The 20,041-nt window shown below is 48.6% G+C and overlaps 1 protein-coding gene and 1 long non-coding RNA gene across 6 annotated transcripts in view; both read right to left on the bottom strand.

The window, feature by feature from the left end:
* Nucleotides 1–213: 213 nt before the first annotated feature.
* On the bottom strand, nt 214–3,444 carry LOC116660928. The gene is made up of 2 exons (XR_004316600.1): nt 3,229–3,444; nt 214–2,691 (listed from the first exon to the last, which is right to left on the bottom strand). It is a non-coding gene; the product is annotated as an uncharacterized LOC116660928 (long non-coding RNA).
* A 3,179-nt stretch (nt 3,445–6,623) lies between these two features.
* Nucleotides 6,624–20,041, bottom strand: part of TPST2 (tyrosylprotein sulfotransferase 2) — a 47,794-nt gene continuing 34,376 nt past the window's right edge. For 4 of the 5 annotated variants that reach the window (XM_032471546.1, XM_032471547.1, XM_032471549.1 and 1 more), the window contains 5 exons: nt 18,452–19,357; nt 14,580–14,778; nt 11,671–11,721; nt 8,778–8,826; nt 6,624–7,130 (listed from right to left, as the gene is read on the bottom strand). In XM_032471546.1, the coding sequence (XP_032327437.1) occupies nt 8,785–8,826; nt 11,671–11,721; nt 14,580–14,778; nt 18,452–19,293 (1,134 nt within the window). In that variant the 5' untranslated portion in view covers nt 19,294–19,357 and the 3' untranslated portion in view covers nt 6,624–7,130; nt 8,778–8,784. Of the gene's footprint in view, nt 7,131–8,777; nt 8,827–11,670; nt 11,722–14,579; nt 14,779–18,451; nt 19,358–19,490; nt 19,680–20,041 lie in introns of those variants that run through there. The other variant, XM_032471545.1, reaches the window with a different exon arrangement.

The following is a 20,041-nucleotide window of genomic DNA, read 5'->3' as shown; positions in this document are numbered from 1 at the left end:
CGTGGGCACAGAGCAGTTGCCTTATGCAGTTTAAACTCTAGAGCTGTATTCCCTGCAGGAACTCTTTCCATCTCTTCCTTTCCAGCAGGTTGGTAAATATATCCATTCAGTAATCTCATAAAAATGTACTGAGGGCCTACATTGTGCTAATGTTACTGAACACAAGTTCATGTGCCCAAGGTATGGTGAAGCCAGAAAACACAAAAACATGAATTTAGAGCAAAGAAAGATTTATTGCTGGGCCGAGCAAGAACAGTGGACTCCTGCTCAGAAAAACCTGAACTCCTGGAAGAGTTTCAGCTGAGCATTTTTAAAGGCCAGCTAAGGGAGGGGCATCCCAGGGTATGTGATCAGCTGTGTACAATTCTCTTATTGGCTGATGGTGATCAGTCCTTAGGCCCCAGGTCTGCTATGTGCTCATCATCATCAAGTAGTTAATTTCTTTCATTTGGTGGAGTTTTTTAGCATCTGAAACACCCATGAAAGATGCACTAGATACTGTTATCTGGGCGCTTTAGAAAGGAGATACAGCAGAGGATATGGGGGAGGGGTCTGCCCTGGGAAGTCCCCACAGGGTCCTCCCGGTTTACACTAGAAAGTGAGGTTTTAGTAGAGGAGAAGGTCAGGGGGAGAGAGTCTTACAGACTGAAAGATCCACTAGGAAGCAGAGGGAGGGAAACAAGAAGATAAGATAAACCGTTTTAATCCTGGAACTAAAAATGTATATGCATCTGTTGGTAGGCGAAAGCCAAAAATAAATGTAAGCCTGGCTTCTCTGTAGCTATGCCCTTAGCTTTACAGCAGATTTTGTGGATCTGCAGTTACTTTGATGCTGAGGGACCAATGCTAGCGGATTTGCTTCACCAAATGGACCCTACTACGTGGCTTCCGGAGAAGGAAAATGTGTAGATGGTTGTGGGGTCAATAAGAGTACAGGCTCTGATCGGGTGATCAGAGCATGCAACCCCAAGAATGGGACAAATGGAAATCACTTGCTAGAATGTCCTGAGAAGATTGCAGCATCACTTCCATGATTTCCTGTCAAACATCAATGGAATCATGAGGATGTGGAAGACAAACCCAAATAAAGGGATTTCTACAAAACAACTGGTCTGTAACCTTCAAAAGTGCCAAGGTCATGAAAGTTAAAGACACTGTAACTGTTCCATAGTGAAGGAGACTAAAAAAACATGACAATTCAGTGCAGCACAGCATTCTGAACTGCATCTTTTTGCTATAAAGGAGGTAATTGGGGCAACTGGCAAAACTTAAATGGAGTCTGCGGTTTCCACGGTAGTGATGTGTCCATGTTAATTTCCTGATTTTGATGGCTGTCCTGCGGTTACATTGGAGAACGTCTTTGTTGGAGTGATGGGGCATCACGTAGGCAATTTAATCTCAAATGATTAAGAGAAAAAAAATGTCTTCTCTATGTACGTAGATTTTTTTTTTTTAATGAAGGTTCTGGAGTAAACCTCAAGGATCCAAATCTCCACTTTGCTGCTTCCTAGATATGGGACCTGGGGCAGGTTGCTTCACTTCTCTACACCTGTTTTCCCATCTGTAAGATGAGAGTAAAGATAGTACTGCTCTAAAAGGGTTGTTTCCAGGACCAAAAAGAAAAAACGGGGTAGGGGAGGCTACTTAATGCATGTAAAGCTCCTGGCATAGTAAGATCTTCTTAAATGGTTGTGGGTCTTTCTATTTAAAAGACCTAGTCATGTATCTCTGCATAGACAGTCTCTAGCCTCGAAGATCAGTGACTATTTTTTTTCCAGATTTTTAGACTCAAAATGTACAGCCTGAGGAAAAGCAAGAAGAGAGGCAGCCAGAGGTTTAGTTTCAGGATCTCATACTCAGCCTGGTCTCCTGTCACTGCCCAGACAAGCCCTTGCTTTGGGACCCAGGGACATCCAGGCCCGTGTCTAGATTCCCAATGAGGTGCTCAGACATGGAGCCTTCCTAGAAGGGGTTGCCAGGCAACAAGGCTGCTCAGCAGGAGGCTGGCAGGGAGGGCCCTTGGACACTCATGGGTCCATCCCTCCCTTTTCATGAAGGAGCTAGAGGAGTCCGTGCCACAGGGGAGGTACTAGGGCGACACAGAGTTTAGGGCAGAGTCAGGCCAGTTCTTTCTCTGCCGTACCATGCATGGGGCCCCACACCATTTCTGTCCACTTATTTGAGCTAATGCTTACAAAGTGACTCCTGTCTGTTCAGGCTCACAAAGACAAAACCTCCACATACATCATCTCTTTGACTCCTCAACATTCCAAAGTAGTTTTCCATCACCACCCGAGTCTTCACTCCTAAAGCAGCTTATGCTGTGCAGTCCTGTTTCCACATTGCCTTCAGAAGATTTGGGGTGGGGAGAGGAAAAAATCCTCCCTCAGTTACAACTTTAAATAGGTTGGTACCATAGAAACAACCTGTAAGTGGCATTTCAAAGATGATATATTTAAAGTCTAGCACAAGTACCTTTTCTAGGACACTGACATTATACAGTTGCACATGGCTTATTCTTATTTGGAGTTTTGTCCCAAAGATATATATATCATGTCCCGAACTTGGCTAAACTGAAAATCCAGATCAGCAGAGATTAGCAAATCTGGTTTCCTTTTCAATGTTTCTGACAGATGGTTCCTACCCTACTTATCTTTCAAGAATTTGTGAACACCATCCTTATCTAGAAAGCTGGGACATGAGATTCGGCAGGCCTGGGGCACAATGTGTAAAGCAAGCATCCTCAAAAGGATACAGGTGAGGCGAGGACAGGCGGCCCTCATCATCATTCACTCATTCACAAGTATTTCATCAGTTCCTATGTATTACTTATTACAGTGTAAGAAGTTCCTCCAAATTTAGTGGCTTGAAACAACAGGGAAGATTCTCTCACACAATTCCTATGGGTGGGAATTCAAGAGTGGCTTGGACGGGTGGTTCCTACTTGGGGTCTCTCTTGGGGCTGCCATCAAGGTGTCACCTGGAACTGCAGTGACCTGCAGGCTTGCAGGGGCTGGATGGTCCACTTTCAAGGTGATTCACTCATGTGGCAGGAGGCCTCAGCTGCCTGCCACGTGCACCTCTACACAGGGCTGCTGACTGGCCTTGTGGTGTAGTGACTGGCCTCCCCAGGGAATGAGTGAACCAAGAGACAACAAGGCAGAAGCCATGTGATCAGATATGAGCAAGTCTCGGAAATCACACACTGTCATTTCCCTAATATCTCACATGGTTTTACAGTCAGCCCCATTTAAGATGACCAGATTTAGCAAATAAAAACACAGGATGCCCAATTAAACTTGGATTACAGATAAGAAAGGAATAGATTTTTTTCATCTGTGTATGTCCCATGAAATATTGCAAAATCCTAGAAGAATGATTCATTGCTTTCTCTGAAACTTAAATTTAACCATCCACCCTGTATTCATCTGGAATCCTGTCCCTATTCACTGGGGAAAGAGACAACACACAGAAGGGACCACCAGGAGGCGAGGACCACAGTGGGGCATGCTGGAAGCTGGCTCCCACAGGCCGTGACACACTGGACATGATGTGGGAATAAACAGTGACCAATGAATATACTGGTCCCTGCACACATGCCATTTACAGTCTGGTGAGATCAACTCAAATCAAATCACCAGGCAAATAGATACAAAACCTTAACTATGACAAAGTGCTTCAAAGAGAAGTCGCTGGAGCTTGGGACAGGGCCGGGGTCCTCATCAGAACACCATTTTCATTTGTCTTAGAGATTGAGTTGTTACCTGTGATGCTCCGTAGGGGGGGGGGGGGGGGGAGGAATGGAAGGTTCTGCCACTAAAGGAAGGAAACAACTTTGAAAATACACACATGTGAATACATGCAAAAAAAAAAAAAATGGTGACAACTGAATGAGGTGTATGGTCTGCAGTCCAGTTAGCAGCCTTGTCCTAATGTCACTTCTTGGTTTTGATGCTGTCCTGTAGTTGTGTGCGATGCCAGCACTGGGGGAAACGGCATGAAGGATACAGGGGGCTCTTTGGACAATGTTAGCCACTTCATGTAAATCTGTAATTATTTCAAAACAAAAAGTTAACCAACCACCCGTTTAAAACACAAGCTGTTACAATGGAACAAGGTTAGTTCAGAATAATGCAGACTTGGGAAAAGACTGACCTTGGAGTAGGGCCACTTGGCCAAGAGCACGCCCTGCGGGGCGGAGCCAGCGCTTCCACCTGAAGGAGTGACATTCTCATTGTTAATTCTCCTGAAGAGCATTTGTTTAGAACCAACAAACCAAGGAGGACAGGGGGTGAGAGAGGTCCTCCTGGGTCCAGGCCCAGATCTGGGGCTTGAGGAGACCTGGAGTAGCTTCGTCAGTGGGAAGGACGGTCCCTTGTCCCAGGCTGGGGGACCCTAAAGAAGCTTGGGGGTTTTGATGACCTAACCTTTTGGAGGAGCTGGAATTATTGTAACTTAAATAGTAAAGGAAAGGTATCTCTCTATTTTGTACCCTAATTGGAGATGGAACATTCTGATGTCATCAGCATTTCCCAGGGAGAGACTAATAAAAAAATTAGGGGGGAGACCCTTGATTTTTTATTTTTATTTATTCTTCTTTTTAAATTTTTTTGCAGAGGGAGTTAATTAGGTTTATCTATTTTTTTTTTAGTGAAGGGACTGGGTATTGAACCCAGGACCTTGTTCATACTAAGCATGCACTGAGCTGTACCCTCCCCCCTGAAACTAATTAATCTGATGAATTCATATGCTATTTGATGACCTGCTGGAGAGGCTGATGAACTGGTTTTTATGATGACTGTGACCAACTCTGTCCCAAAGTCGGCGAAACCGTCTCTCACCCACCTGCTCTTCTGCAGGGTGACCCTACCACTGCGCCATCAAAAGGAGGGTCTGTTTCTCCATTCCCTTGAATGCAGGAGGGCCCTGGATGACACTGCACCAGGTCCAGGCCTATCCCTTAGTTGTGTGGCGTCTGCTTTGGGGGAGGCCGGCTGCCACGTGGGAATCTGACACTCCTGAGACCGCCACGCTGTGCGGAAGCCCGGGCTCGCCACGTGCAGAGGCTACATGACAGTGACGCCAGGAGATGCCTCTAGGTGCTCCGACCATCCCAGCCCAGGCCCCAGACATGTGACTGAAGAAGCCTTCAGAGGACAGAAGTCCTGGCCACCACTTGACCATGCGAACCACTGAGCTCGCTCTAGTGAACTCCCAGAGCGATTCAACAACAAATGGTTTTAACAGGGGGAGGGTCATAGCTCAGTGGTAGAGTGCGTGCTTTGTATGCACAAGGTCCTAGGTTCAATCCCCAGCTGCCTCCTTTAAAAAAACAAATTGATAAATAAACCCAATGACCTCCCCGCCACAAAACAAAACAAAACAAACAAAACAAATGGTTTTAAGTCCTGAAGCTGGGGGCCGGCTGGTCTGCAGCACCAGGTGAGTGGGACAGTGAGCGAGGCTGGATGTCTTCTGCTACCCCTTGAGGGGTGACCACGAGCTTCCGGTGTCCATGGCTCCAACTGCCCCATCCCACTGCTGTCGCAAGGCAAGGAGAGACAAGAGCTGCCTCACACGGTGGGCTCATCACATCCCAGGCACCACCGCCCATGTCACCCATCAGCCCCTCCCAGTAGAGCCAGGAAGTTCTAACTTCCCCATTTTACAGATGAAGAAACAGAGGCTCAAGCCACACAGCTGGTCCACTGGCCTGACTCCCACACTCCACGCCCCTGTGAGTCACTGCCTTCCCAAAGCCCCACTGCTATCATCAGAGCTAAGGCAAGATAGCGTGGGCAAAACATTTAGCCCTTAAAGATATGAAACCGTTCTGGGTCCGGCTGATCCCTAAGCATTTGGGGATTGTGCAATTGAAGCCTAACTCGGCAGGCTTGGAGAATTCAAACCCTGTACTGTGCCAAGCAAAGGACTGGCCCGTGACCAGTTCCTGGGAGCTCATCTCTGAGCCCTTGCGATGTCCTCACTGATAAGAATGCCTTTGTATACCTAGGACCCTGGGCCACACCAAGCCAGAGAGTCTATGTTAACGACGTGATTTATGGTGAGGGGGGGAGTCTCGGGTCATGCTGTGTATCATTTGACTTTTGGAGGGGCTAGAGACCAAGAAACTAAGGGCAGTCAATGTCTGTCCCACACCTTTGTGACTGATGCCCAGTAAAAAATGCTGCCCACCACGGCCCCGGTGAGCCTTCCTGGCTGGCAATACTTCGTGCATGTGGTCACCCATCACTGGTGGGAAAATTAAGCTCATCCGTCAGACCGCACCAGGAGAGGACATGTGGGGGCTGGTGCCTGAGCTCTCCTGCACTCCGCCCTGTGCCATGAACGAGGCTGGACGCCTTTTTCCCTTGCTGACTTTCATCTATATCCTTTGACCGTAATGAACTGTAACCATGAGTCCAACTGGTTTTCTGAGATCTGTTGAGTCTTTCTAGCAAATCGTTTCCCCCAAGGGTGGTCTTGGGGATCCTCGACACAGGAGTTCAGCTGTGCCCTGCGTGGACCTGTTCTCCAGCCTTGGTTCACCATCAATCCACCTGACAAAACTCAACACGGAGGGAAAAAAATCTACTCGCTCTGTAAAGCAAGGCACCGATAAATGAGTCCCTGTTCAGTTGATTCAAATAATATATATATTTTTTCCTCTGTGAAACTGAGTAGAACTGAGGAGGAATCAAAGAAAGCCTCATATATTAAATTCTTAAATAGATTCTCTGAATTCAAAAGTTAAGGGTTAATGGGAGAGGCACGGGTGGTGGGCCTTGTCCCAGCAAACAAAGCCACCACAGTGGTCCTGCAAATTAAGGAGGATGGCAAATCCCTTTCTTCAAAAGAAAAAGTTCTCGAGGGGGAAACATATAAAATATCTAAGTTTCAAAAGCCGAGCTCTTCCACACTGTTGCTTCTCTACCCCGGATTGTCCTAAGATAGAGTGTTTTAAGGTTAAGTTTTCAATGTTCAGCTTTTTGCAAATATATGCAAATACGTTTCTCACGAGCAGTCCTGATTTGGCGATTAATAGCAAGCAATATGCTTGGATTAGAGGTCCGATTTCCACTCGAATGCAAAGTTTCTTCTCTTCCGGCAACAAAGCCATTTGCAGAGATCTGAGAGGGGAGAAAAACAGGCGTTAGGCCCAGAGTAACAATTCCGAAATAGAGCTTTTATATTTATACGTGTGATTACAGAAGGGAAGGTCTTCATGCATTCACATGAGCTTGTGAGATTTTCTATTCCATCCCAGAGGGTTGGAGAGAATTTAGATTTAAATACATTTCTTGGGTTCTTACCCACCCCTCAACCTGCTGCCACTTGACCTCAAAGACACACTTTTCTGATTTACGAAGAGCAAATGGCAATGATTATGTGAAAAGTGCCAGTGACTTTTTGGAGTCCAGGGAAGGGGCAGCCTTTGTTCAAGGGCAATTCTCTACCAGGGACTAGCCAAAGCACCCTGTCCATGATACCTCATTTTAACGGTAAAGCAAAGAATATATCTGGCTTCTGTCAACGAGAAGGTTCAGGGTTGGACTAATGAATCTGCAGGAGTGAGGGGAACTGAGCTGGGGAGACACATGGAAAAAGGCTGCTTTCAATGTGAGGAACCCTTTCTTTGGAATGAAACAGAAGTCCTGGATCTCAGCACAGCTTGAGACAGGAAACCCCGATGATGACAGTGACTTAGCATCTCCAGCCTTGTGAGCTGGTGCAAAGTGGATTTCAAGAAAAAATTTTAAATATGCTATTTACTTAAAAAAAAAAAAAAAACAAGATAAAGGAACTAAAAATAAACTTGAGGCTAGAAGCTCTTTTACAGCTTAAAAGAATAGGGAAAATACCCCGGCAGGTTGGTTCTGGCCTCTCTGAGTCCCCCAGGTTTGCTTGCACCTGATCAGAGAGGCTGGTGGGGCGTGAGGAAGTGAGCTCACTCGTTGGAGCCTTAACTCCAGTGCCCACGTCCACAGCAGGGGCCCAGCACTCCCACCTGGGCTCACTTCATTACAACCACCCTTGAAGGTAAGAACCCATTCTCCAGATGGGGAAAACAGAGGCCAAGAGAAGTCTGGAGTGAGTTCTTAAATCTTTGACTTCCCAAGTTCAGAACCTGTTTCCCTACCCCTTAGCCAAAAAGGGATGGATAAATATGCACTTAACATTTGCTTATTAAAAGCAAATCCTGAGGGAGATGACTTGTGGAGGGAATTCTGCCCTTTGGTGGCTGTGTGGCCTTGGGCAAGTCAAAGGCCTTCTCTGGGCTTTGGTTTTCTCCCCCATAAAATGGGAAAGTCATGTCATCCACCTCCCAGGGATGCTGAGGGTTAAATGAGTAACCCGGGAGGAACACCTGGCCCAATGCAGTCTGGGCTGTTCTTAGACCAGAACTGCTTGTGACTGTGATTAGAACATTAATTGCTCTGGGCGAAGCCGATGCTGATTATAGAGGCTGGCTTGGCAGACAGCATTCTGTGCAAAATGGTTCTAGAAGCCCCCTGTCACACTGGTCCTCCGTCCCCCCTCCCCAGTGCCAGGCAAACCTTCTTCTGGTTGGTTCAGTGTTGATCCCTGCCCCCACTCCTGATTCAGAGCTCAGAGACTAAGCCTTGATTCTATAAATAGGCTGTCACCATGGAAACCTCCGGATGGGGCTGGGTCAGCCCACCTTGGTGGCCGCTCCTCCCCCAGGGAGCTTTTCGGGAGTAAGTGGCCCCTGGGCTCAGAAGTGGCCGGAGCCCCAGCAAAGTCCACAAACCTACCTGGAAATCATGAGTTTCCTAAGTGGGAGGAGGTACTGTTCTGGTTCACCTGGAGAAAGACAACACACAGAGCACGGGTCAGGGCCAGGTGGGGGTGCCCTCCGCATCACTGAGTTGGGCACACTGCCTCATCGAGTATCTACTGCACGCGTACTATGTGCCAGGTGCTGGGGCTCCTGTGAACACGACAGACCCCGTCCTGGTCTCATGCAGCTTATACCGTGGCGGGGAGAGACTGCTCAGCAGACATATACACAGGATGCCATCAAGTCCAGGCAATACTGTGGGCTGATATGAGTGACTGGTCCCAGGCTACTTCAGACACAGCGGTTGGGCAAGGCCACTACCAGGGGATGACATTTAAGCTGCGGTGTGATGAAAACCACACGTTTGATCTTTGCCCTGGGTTCCTGGCACAAAGCTCCTAGAACTCTTGGAATCTCCTGAGTGATAAAAAGCATCTTTGGTATACAAATGAGATGACTGGTGGCTGGGCAGCCCCCTCCTGGCACCAGAAAGGCCAAGGCATATCAAAGGGTTGGAAATTTCCATGCTCCCCTCCTCCCCCACCAACCCCAACCTCTGGGGAAGGGAGAGGGGCTGGAGATCAATAACCGATGGCCGATGACTTAATCAGTCACACCTACTGAATGAAACCGCCTCAAAAGTCCCTGAACTGACGGGGTCTGGAGAGCTTCGGGATTGGGGAACTCATGGAGGCGCTGGGAGGGTGGTACAGGCAGAGAGGGCCTGGAGGCCCTGCGCCTTCCCCCATCCCCCACCCCACACTGCATCCCTGCCACTTGGCCCTCCTGGAAATATACAGCCCTTATGATAGACCGATAATCTAGGAAGTGAAGTGTTTTCCTGAGTACTGAATTGTTCTAGCCAATTATCAAACTTGTGGTGGGGGGTGGTCGGGCACCCCCAGATATGTGGCTGGCCAGGCAGAAATGTGGGTAGCCCAGGCATCTGAAGTGGGGACAGTCTTGTGGCACTGGGTCCTCAACCTGTGGGGTCAGACGCTCTCTCTGGGAATCCGTGTCAGAACTGAACTGAATCATGCAACACCCAGTTGGTATCCAGAGAATGAGAGAGTTGGTTGTTGGTGCTGGAAAACACCCCATAAGCAAAGATCTTAAAACTGAAACTGAGGCTAGGCATGCACAGATCTGGGTGGAAAAGCATTCCTGGCAGAGGGAACAGCAAAGACCTGGAAGGGAGAGGGCGTGTGGCGTTTATAAGGCTTGAGCAGACATTTTTGCGTGAGTTGAGATTCTAACGTGTGAGCTGCTTTGTTTTGCTTGCTCCCTGTTGCCCCACCTTTGGGGTTTCACGATTACCATTTTGGATGGCTACACAGTATTCTGTAGGACATAAGCACCACCATTACTCAACTGTTGTCCTAAGACTGTTTCCAATTTTTGCAATACCCTGAATGAGGTCACGTGCCCAGTGGGGGACAGATGAGGGTGGAAAGTAGGGGTTCGAGGTAATTTGCGAGGCAGCTCTCCTGAGGGTGGGAGTGCTGATGACAGAGCATACCCCATTCCCTTTATATTTTGCACCTAATAGAGCAAAAACCAGTCAGGCCAGCTAGACATCTTGAATACACCAGATAGTGCAGGAGAGTGTAAACTGGTCCAACTCTTTTGTAAAACAATTTTAGCCTCGGAGTTCAAGAGACTCAAAAAGATCTGGACCCTGCCAGCCACTGATTCCACGCCTTAAAAACGTATTCTACGGGAAAGATTCATTAGAGGGCTTCCCCAGCCCTCGCTCCACAGAAGAGGGGCAAAATCAGGGTGATAGGTACGTGACATCATTCGCCATACTGCCAAAATTGCAAATGATCTTAGGGCAACAGTTAAATAATTGGTGGCAAATAATGCGTTCCAGAGAATACTATGCATCTGAAATAACAGGGAAACCCCAAAGACGGAAAAACAGAAGGAAAGCAAAACCAAGCAGCTCGTGCAATAGGATTAGAACGAATGCAAACGTGTACCCGGGTGGGCAAGAAAATACGTGTAAAAATGAGAAGCGTTTTAGATGGTGGCTAATTGCCCTCACCGCACTTCTGTCTGTTGTTCCTGTTACATCATCTTTCCGGTCAAAACAAATAACAAATTAGCACTGACTAATTCTGGCAACAGTTTTTCACAGTGGCAAGAGATGGGTTTCTGATTCCCACAAAGGGAGTGCGGACTCATCCCCCAGAGAATCAAGATGTGCAGGACCCCAGCCATGTGACTTCGCGAGTCTGATGATTAAACTGCGGATTGTGGCACACTCTTCATTTGCCAAGTTAAATACACAGACACACTGAAACTCCTGATTTGAGTGCCACCTCTTCATTTAGAAAGGAGCACTTTGGCAGCAAAAGGCGTATGGCTATAATGGCGGTCCAGGGAGCGGTTCTTCTCGACAAGATTCAAGCACAGCCTCCCACAGACACGGGGACGCCAGGCCGTGGGGATGTGTGGGGACACAGGAGTGTATTATGTCTACATTCCCATACAGACCCGCCTCACATGACCCTCATTTTTTTGTACTGATGAAATTTTTGCACTGGGTGATTCGGGAACTGCCACTTTAAATGAGGTTGAATTTAAGGCCCGTGACAAAGTTTGACAGAAAGTCCCCACCAAGCCCCTCCAACTGCTTTCAAGCCCAGGGACAGGGTGAAGGAAGGGGCCTGGGTGGAAGGGCTGCTGAGATATGGCCCAGGTAGCTCAGACACTTAAGAGCCTCTGGCCCCACTCCCACCCCCACCCAATATTCTGATGGGGAACCCATCAGCCACCTTACAGAAGTTAAGTATACAAGGGCATACAGCAAGCTACTGGACAAGGGCTAAACCGGATTCAGAATCCCCCCGGGGGTTTCTAACCTGAAAATATCCCTTCAGATTGGCTGGTGTTTTATAGTCCCCTTTCAAGACCTAGGAAAGAGGGGGAAAAAAATCACTGTCATGGAAATAATCCAAAAATAAAATTCAGTCCATCACTTCCACACCTATCCACCCATCCATCCACTCTCCCATACATCCATCCTTCCATCCATCCATCCACCCACCTAACTTTTCCATCTATCCATCCACCCATCCATCCATCCTTCCATCTATACATCTACCCACCTTCCTATCCATCCATCCCTCCACCCCTCCATCTATCCACCCACCCAACCTATCCATCCTTCCATCCATCCATCCATCCACCCACCCATCCATTCCTCCATCCATCTACCCACCCAACCATCCATCTACCCATCCATCCATCTACCTACCCACCCACCCATCCCTCCCTCCATCCATCTACCCATCCATCCATCCACCCACCCAACTTTTCCACCTGTCCATCCACGCATCCATCCATCCTTCCATCTATACATCTACCCACCTTCCTATCCATCCATCCATCCTTCCATCCCTCCATCCATCCACCCACCCACCCACACCTACCCATCCATCTATCCACCCAACCTACCACCCATCCATCTATCCATCTACTCATCCATGCATCCATCCAACAAACATTCATTGACCCTTCTTATTCCAGGCATTATTCTAAGCTCTGGGGGGCACAACATTAACTAGACAATTAAAATTTCCACTCTCCTGGAGCTTCCATTCTAGAGTAGGGAGGAGGCGGACGATCCACAAGCAGCAATAAACACAAATAAACAAGAACGTCAAACCATGGGAAGTGCTAGGAGGGGAGGAAGACAAAGGGATGTGACTGGGCATGATTTGGCGGGGGGGAGCTCTTTTAAGTCTGTGGTCAAAACAGGGCTCTTAGAACAGGTGACCTTTGAGCTGAGACTTGAGGGACAAGGAAAACCCGCCAGGCTGAGCTCTGAAGGAGCATTCCAGGCAGAGGACACAGCTAGGGCAAAGGCCCTGAGGTAGGAACCAGAAAACTCCAGGCCTTCCCACTCTCTCCCAAATACAAGGCACCGGATAGACCAGCGCTGTCCAATGGAATGGAATGTGAAACGACTCTGTAATTTTACATTTTCTAGTAGCCACATTAAAAAAAGAGAAAGAAATAGGTGAAATGAATTCTAGTGATATTTAAAAATTTATCCTGCTGTATCTAAAGTATTAAAACTTTAACATGTAATTGATGGGGTTCAGGGCAGGTCGCCCCCAAATCTACCATTTTGGCATTATTAATTATTTTGAAACAGCCGCTGTAAGAAGGATACTCTAACCCTCCTTTGTGGCTCTCAGAGCAGGAAATAAATCTCCCCCATGGAAGACTTCCCTCCTGCATGGGAGACAGGCATCCTTATCACCAGGGATGGAGAATTCTGGGCCGAGAAGGCTGCGTAAACAAACCTTGTTATTCTTCACTAATTTACCACCCCAAGCCCAAATTTTTTTTGTCTTATCAGTTCTTCACAAACGTACTGTTTCTTTGTCTGAAAGGTATAAAAGATGCCTGCTTTGATCACTTCTGTTGAATCTCATATTTTAATTGTCTGTACGATATTAAATTTGTTTTCCTTCCTGTGAATCTGTCTTATGTCAATTTAATTATCAGGCCAGCCAAAGAACCTAGAAAAGAAAAAGGGAGAAGTCTTCCTTCCCCTACGTAATCAATATGATGAATGAGAAATTTTGCATGCTTTCTTATGGGGGGGGGGGGTACAAGGATTTCAAAACCCAGTGTGTGTTTCACACTTAATATATAGCACCTTTCAATTTGGACTCATCACATCTCACTAGTCATATTTCTTTTGTTTTGTTTTATCTGTTTGGGTTTATTTGGGGGGGATTAGGTTTGTTTATTTATATAATTAACTTTTTAATGAAGGTACTGAGAATTGAATGATTCAGTACAAGAACCAGTGAGTTGGGAGGGAGGGGAAACAGGTGAAGGGGGTCAAGAGGCCACAACTCTCCAGCCATAAAAAAATTGAGCCACAGGGTTGTAAAGTACAGCACGGTGACTACAGTTAATAATACTGTAGTGCGTATTTGGGAACTCTGGTGACAGAGGGTAACTAGGCTCATCATGATGATCGCTTTGCCGTGCATACAAATATCAAGTTGTTATCTTGCACACCTGAAACTAATATGCTACTGCAATAAAAAATTTTAGTGCAATTAAAAAAAAAATAAAGAACACTTTGCTTTCTAAATTCACCATGTGTTCAGAAATGTCAAGCTTTAGCTTAAATTAAAACACCAGATCTTACTAACTAAGGCTAGAAGGGCTCTTCCTCAGGCCTGGGTCCCATTTTCAGATATTTTCATTAACTTCGTGTCTCTGAGGAAGTCAGAACCCAGCACCTACTTCTCTGCTTCAAAAACATCTTCTCAAAGTCATTTCCTCTTGACCACCTACACTCAGGGGAACTTAGAAAGCACTTCAAACTGTCAGAAGCTCACATTTGTCTGCGAAATCAGCATTAAACCTCCTGGGGGCAAGAACGGGACCAAGTGTTGATTTATTTACACCCAGTCTTAAAATGCTTTACAAACAGATGAACAAACGGCCAGGGAAACAGGACGGAAAGAGTAAATCAGAGGAGAGAAAGAGGATGAAATCGGTGCACAAATGGGCCTGCTATTAGACGCTACAGAGAATGAGAGACAGACTGCCAGTTGGTTTTGAGCTTCCTTGTGGCTCAGGCAAAAATGGAAATACAAGCAGTCACACGATTCCCCATGCCCATGACATAGAAACAAGCCAGCTGCTTAGGAATCAGAGACTAAATGTTTTCTCAGGTCGCCAGAGCCTCCACCCCTGCTGCACCCCCAGAGCGCATCTCCAGGCATGCAGGTGGACTCACCCGGTGTGTGTTGTTGACGACAATGGGGTCAGGATTGCCGTAGTTGGGTGGGTTTGCATAGGGGTCGTAGCCGAGCCGAGCCAGCATGGGGGCGATCTGGGCCATGTCCCTCATCACATCCCTGGGGATGTGGCCGGTCCACTTGGAGAGAGCTTCCAGGTTCACGGGTTTGATGACCTGGTCTGTGGATCGCTCAATCCTGGGGAGAGAGGACAGGCTGGATGGGGCAGGGGCAGACCCAGATGGTGCTTGGGCAGAACAGTTTGGGGGGACCTGGCCCCCAGACCGCTTGGCCGTCATCAACTTTAAGAATGTGGGCAAGTTACTTGGCCTCATCATACCTGCTCTGTGCAATGGGGAGAAGAGCAAGCAGTGGGAAGCTGGCAGAAAGCGCTGGGCAGTGCACACTGGTGGTGCTAAAATTCTGCTTCCTTCACCTCTCTGCCTTTTTTAAAATAACGTTTGATTTATATGACTGGGATGGGTATTTTGTTCTTGAGAAATATTTATAAAACACTAATGGCAAAGTTCAGAGTCCCCGTGGTCATCACTCTGAGTCCATCAGCTCCCCACAGGGACCTGACCTGAGCATTCTGGAACACATCCTTTCAATCGGTTTTCTGTGCTTTTAAAAGTCGAGCGGCTAAGTGCAGACTCAGGGGCCAGACTACCTCGGTGCAAATGCCAACTGTACCAAGCCGGGCTGGGTGGCCTTGGGAGAGTGGCTAAACCTCTCTGAGCCTGTTTCCTCATCTATGGAATGGGACTCATAACCAGTACCTACCTCACTGGGCTGTTCTGGGTAGTAACTGAGTACTGATAAGAGTATCTAGTACATTGTAAGGTCTCTGTAAGTGGTAACTCTCTCTCCCTCTCCTGCACATGTATATATAGAAAATCTGTTTGTTTTTTTTTTTTTGGAATGGGAGGTAATTAGGTTTTCTGTTTATTTATTTTAATGGATGTACTGGGGCTTGAACCCAGGACTTTTCGCATGCTAAGCATACGCTCTACCACTTGAGCCATCCCCTCCACTGCAAGTCTATGGTTTTGTTTGCAGATTTAAAACCAGAAATTAACCCTTCAGGGAGTCTGGGGGTTTTGAGCATTAGTTACCCATTCTGCTTGCTCGGCCCAGTAATAAACCTTTCTCTGCTCCAAAAAAATAAAAAATAAACCCAGAAATTATATGCTATATATAGTATTGGTTTGTAGGGTTTTTTCCCCTCACTCAGTACCTCATTCTTTTTCCATTCCCCTAAAGACGGGCAGTTAGACTGTTTTTAGTGTTTTGCTCTTAGAACAGAACCACCATCATCTTCTGCACGCTTTTTTATTCTCCCATAGAACAGGGCATCTGAACCACGAAGATCTTACCAATTACACTTCGGAAGCTTTACAGGATGGGGGCTGGGGAACTCCTAGGATGGAAGACCTACTTCTAGATGTTTCCATCCAACTAAGAGATAATGTGGGAAAGAAGAAGCAGAAACAAACAGACGTAGCAAAAGAAGGAGGGGACTGGGGAGGGTGAAAGGGTGCGGACTGGTGGGAAAAACACAGATTTGGAGTCTGCAGACCCGGATTTAAAGCTCAACTCTAACCAGGGTGCCAAAAATCCCAAATACAGCTCTAAGTAGCTTTTCTGTAAACATCTTTGCCATAAGCAGTTTCATCCCACCCTGGTTGGCCGCAAGGCCATTTTGCCATAAAAGATAAAATAACTGGCTGACACCTTAGACTAGAAAATAGGTAACAGATCAGTTTCTGCAAATCCTTCAGGGAGCTAATGTAGGCCAGGTTCTGTTAGAATTTTCACCATTTTCCAGACGCTCACACTCGTCAGGAATCAGGTAACCACTTCCTTTTGAGGGGATAAAAGAGCTTGATTCTTCTTTGGTTTCCAACTCCTAACACTGTGTGATAAAGCTGGTGAAGACGGCAGGAGAGAACAAGCCGATGTTTCTAAATTAGCTAAATCGAATCACTGACGAATCGATCACTGATGCTCTCGAAGACCACTGTGAACTGGCAAGCTGCCCCTTTTCTACGTGCCACAGCTCAGTACATTTTCGGTTTTGACAGGTGAGGAGGGATGACTGAGCTCGCTGAAGGAGCTGCCGAAACTGACATGTTATCATTTTCTAGGGTCATGAAATCAACGCTGCCAGTCAACCAATTATTTTATCTTTTACAGCAAAATGCTCGCTGCAAAGACATTCACAGAGAACCTACCCGCCATGATCAAACAGGTACACGGCCTTTGCCACCAGCCTTGTGTCTCCAGGACTTTATGAGACGGAAATCACCTAGACGCGTCACAGAACACGGATGGGAGCCAGTCAGTAACCAAACTATCCGACAACAGGAGAAGTTAAATAGAATACGGGGATCATGTGGCGGAGTATTATGGAGCCCTTCAAAATGATGTCGCAGCAGAGTGCCGGGGGCCATGGGCAAGTGGCCCCAACTACAAAGTGAAGAAAGGTTACAGAATCACATGATCAGCAGGCTTCTGGTTTTATGAAGATGCCCTGACCAAGGACCAGCAGGTCACACACCAAAATCTGGGTGGTGGGACCATGGGTTGTTTTTCTTCCTTGTTTTATGTATTTCCCCAACTTCCTACAATCAGAATGCATTCCTTTGGTAATCTGATGTTTCGTCATGATGATTGACAAAATCCTGGCTCCAGCACCAAAAGGCCGGAGGACCCAGCCCATGGACACTTCACTGCCAGGGGAGAGCTGCTGTCAGCTCCCAGCTCAGCTCAGGGCTCAGGAGCTCCAGGGGATGGAGCCTAGGAGGGTCCAGCCATGAAAGAAAGGAGAGGCGTTGTCCCGGGAAGGACCACCCTTCCACTGGGCTCTTGGGGGTGCTTGTACCAGACCAGGCTGGAGACAAAGATGGCCCGACTCACTCTGGTCCTGCACCATTCCAGTGCTTCTGGGTCTCCGGAGAGGGATGGCCTCCCCAAAGGAAAAAGGCAGAGAGCGAGGGACAGAAGGGGGAGGGAGGATGCATCCACGCCCTAGAGTCCAGCAGACCTGGGTGCAAATCCCGACACCACACTTTGCTAGCTATGTGGCCTTAGGCCAGTAACTTCTTCCGAGGCTCAGTTTCTTCATCTGTAAAATGGGGATAAGTGCAGCAAATATGCCCTAGCTTGCTATGGGGATTAAAGGGATAATGATTGTTGGGGGCTTAATTCAGTGCTGGCTCCACAGCAGGCACTCAATAAATGAAGGCACTGGCGAGGCCGATGCGTACTCCAGTAAAAGCCAGGTCAGCACTAAACTGCTGATACTGGGACTTACAGCACCTAACTTTAGATGTTATGAACCCATTTTTTGGGTATTAACCTATTTGATGTTCACACTTGTGAACAGCGTGTGGAGACTGTACCCCCACGCTGCAAATGAGGAACTAGAAGCACAGAGAGGCTGAATCGCTTGCTCAAGGTCACACAGCTAAGAAGTGGCAGAGCTGGGACTCGAACCCAGACAGCCTGGTTCCAGAATCTAGGCTCTCAACCTTGACCTATACAGCCTTTACCCACGATGGCTGACTACAAAGCATATTCAAAGTTGGCCGCTTCTCTCAGAAAAGAAAGGAGTGATCAAGAGGCTGAGGCTCAGAGAGGTACAGTGGCTTGGTCAACACCACAGAGCTATGAGGTAGGAGATCTGGCTCAAGGTTCTGCTCTTAACCCCTCTCTTCTCAGATCAGTCTCCATGACGACAGAGGAGGCTCCGAGAGGCACAGTGACTTGCCCAAGGCCACACAGCATGGAGAGGCAGGGCTGACCTGCCCACCGAGTGCCTCTGACTCCAGGATCAGGGGTCTGAGTGGAGGGCGGGGGCGCCACTCACTTGGACAGGGAGACGCCCCCGGGCTTGCCGATGAGGTCCTCGTGGTGCAGGACGGCATCGCTCCAGGCGATGCCGAGGAAGTCGAGGATGAGCTTGAGGGAGCGCCGGGGGTGCAGCACCAGCTGCTCGTAGTACACGGGCAGGCACTTGTCCTTGCCCACCTCCATGCACTGGGCGTACATCACCTCGATGGCCTTGTTCCACTTGGTGAGGCAGTCGCGGTAGCTGCTGAGGTCGAAGCCGGCGATGGTGACCTTGCGGGTGATCATGGAGTGCACGGAGGCCCGGCCGTCCCGCACCATCAGCAGGAACTTGGAGTTGGGGAACAGGCGCGACAAGTAGACGGACGACTTGAGCGTGAAGGGGTCCTTGTTGCAGAGGACGCGGGCCGGCTCACCGTGCTTGGCGATCACCTCCAGGATGAAGGCCTGCATGGCGGCGTCCAGCACCTCGTCCGTCACGCCCGCCTCGTCCAGCCGCAGCTTCTCCCGGCCGGACTTGGACCAGGCCTGGCGCATGGCCAGCACGCGGGGAATGATGCGGGTCTCCTCGCCGCAGCGCACCTCGGGGTGGGCGTCCAGCATGGCGCGCATCAGCGTGGTGCCGCTCCGGGGCACGCCCCCCACGAAGATAAGCGGCATGGCCTTGCTGTAGCGGTACTCCACGTGGTCCATGCCCACCATCACCAGGTCCTCCTGCTCCGGCTGCATGGTCCGTCGGGGGCCCAGCGGGCCCCCCAGCACCGCCCGGCACTCCAGCACCTGCTGCCCCAGCTGGACCGCCAGCACCAGGGCCAGGGCGAAGCCAGCTGCCAGCAGCGCCCTCCGCACCGACAGGCGCATGCTGGGCCTGGGGCGGGGGGCGTGCTTCAGCGACAGGTCAGAGGGAGGCCCGCGGGGCTCGCATCTGGGGAGAGAGAGGGACACGCATGCGGTCAGGGAGGCCTGCGGGCTGCAGGTGCCTCGCCATACAGACCCCAGTAACAGCAATGATGGGAGGATGGTGATGTTCCCAGCAGAACAGCTGGATGTGCGCTCACCACGTGCCTGGTGCTGTGCTGGGCACCTCATCCATCTTAACTTGAGACTCTCCAGCAACCCCAGGGCTGGGTGCCATTAGCCCCATGGGGGCTGGAGCTGCAGGGCCTGGGTTCAAATCCCTCCTGGCCACTTCCTAGCTGTGGGACCTGGCCCAGGTCCGTAATCACTCAATGCCTCAGTTTCCTCGTCTGATAAATGGAAAGAGCAATAATTATTTTAAAATGAACTTTACTGAAATCAAGTTCTTGGAAATTACTTAAAATGGAAAATTATAAAGCATGAGAATGTCACATCTCAGCAGCAGATCCGTGTGCTGAGGACAGTTTCTGCCTGTTTTGTTCACAGCTGTCTCCCCAGCTCCAAGCACAGAGCCCGGTACCTACTAGGTGCTCAATAAATACTTATGGTGTGTGCCTGGACCAAATGTTGGGGCCTGGCATAGATCAAGGGCTGTGAAATGATTATAAGAGAAAGAGGTGGAAACCAGGGTCTGGAGAGGTGGTTCACAGTCACCCAGCTGGGAAGCAGCCAAGCTGGAGTCTGTGATTCC

This window comes from Camelus ferus, chromosome 32, assembly GCF_009834535.1.
Source record: "Camelus ferus isolate YT-003-E chromosome 32, BCGSAC_Cfer_1.0, whole genome shotgun sequence".
NCBI classification, from domain to species: Eukaryota; Metazoa; Chordata; class Mammalia; order Artiodactyla; family Camelidae; genus Camelus; species Camelus ferus.
Note: the sequence above shows the minus strand (reverse complement) of the source record. Positions and strands in the feature narration are given on the sequence as shown.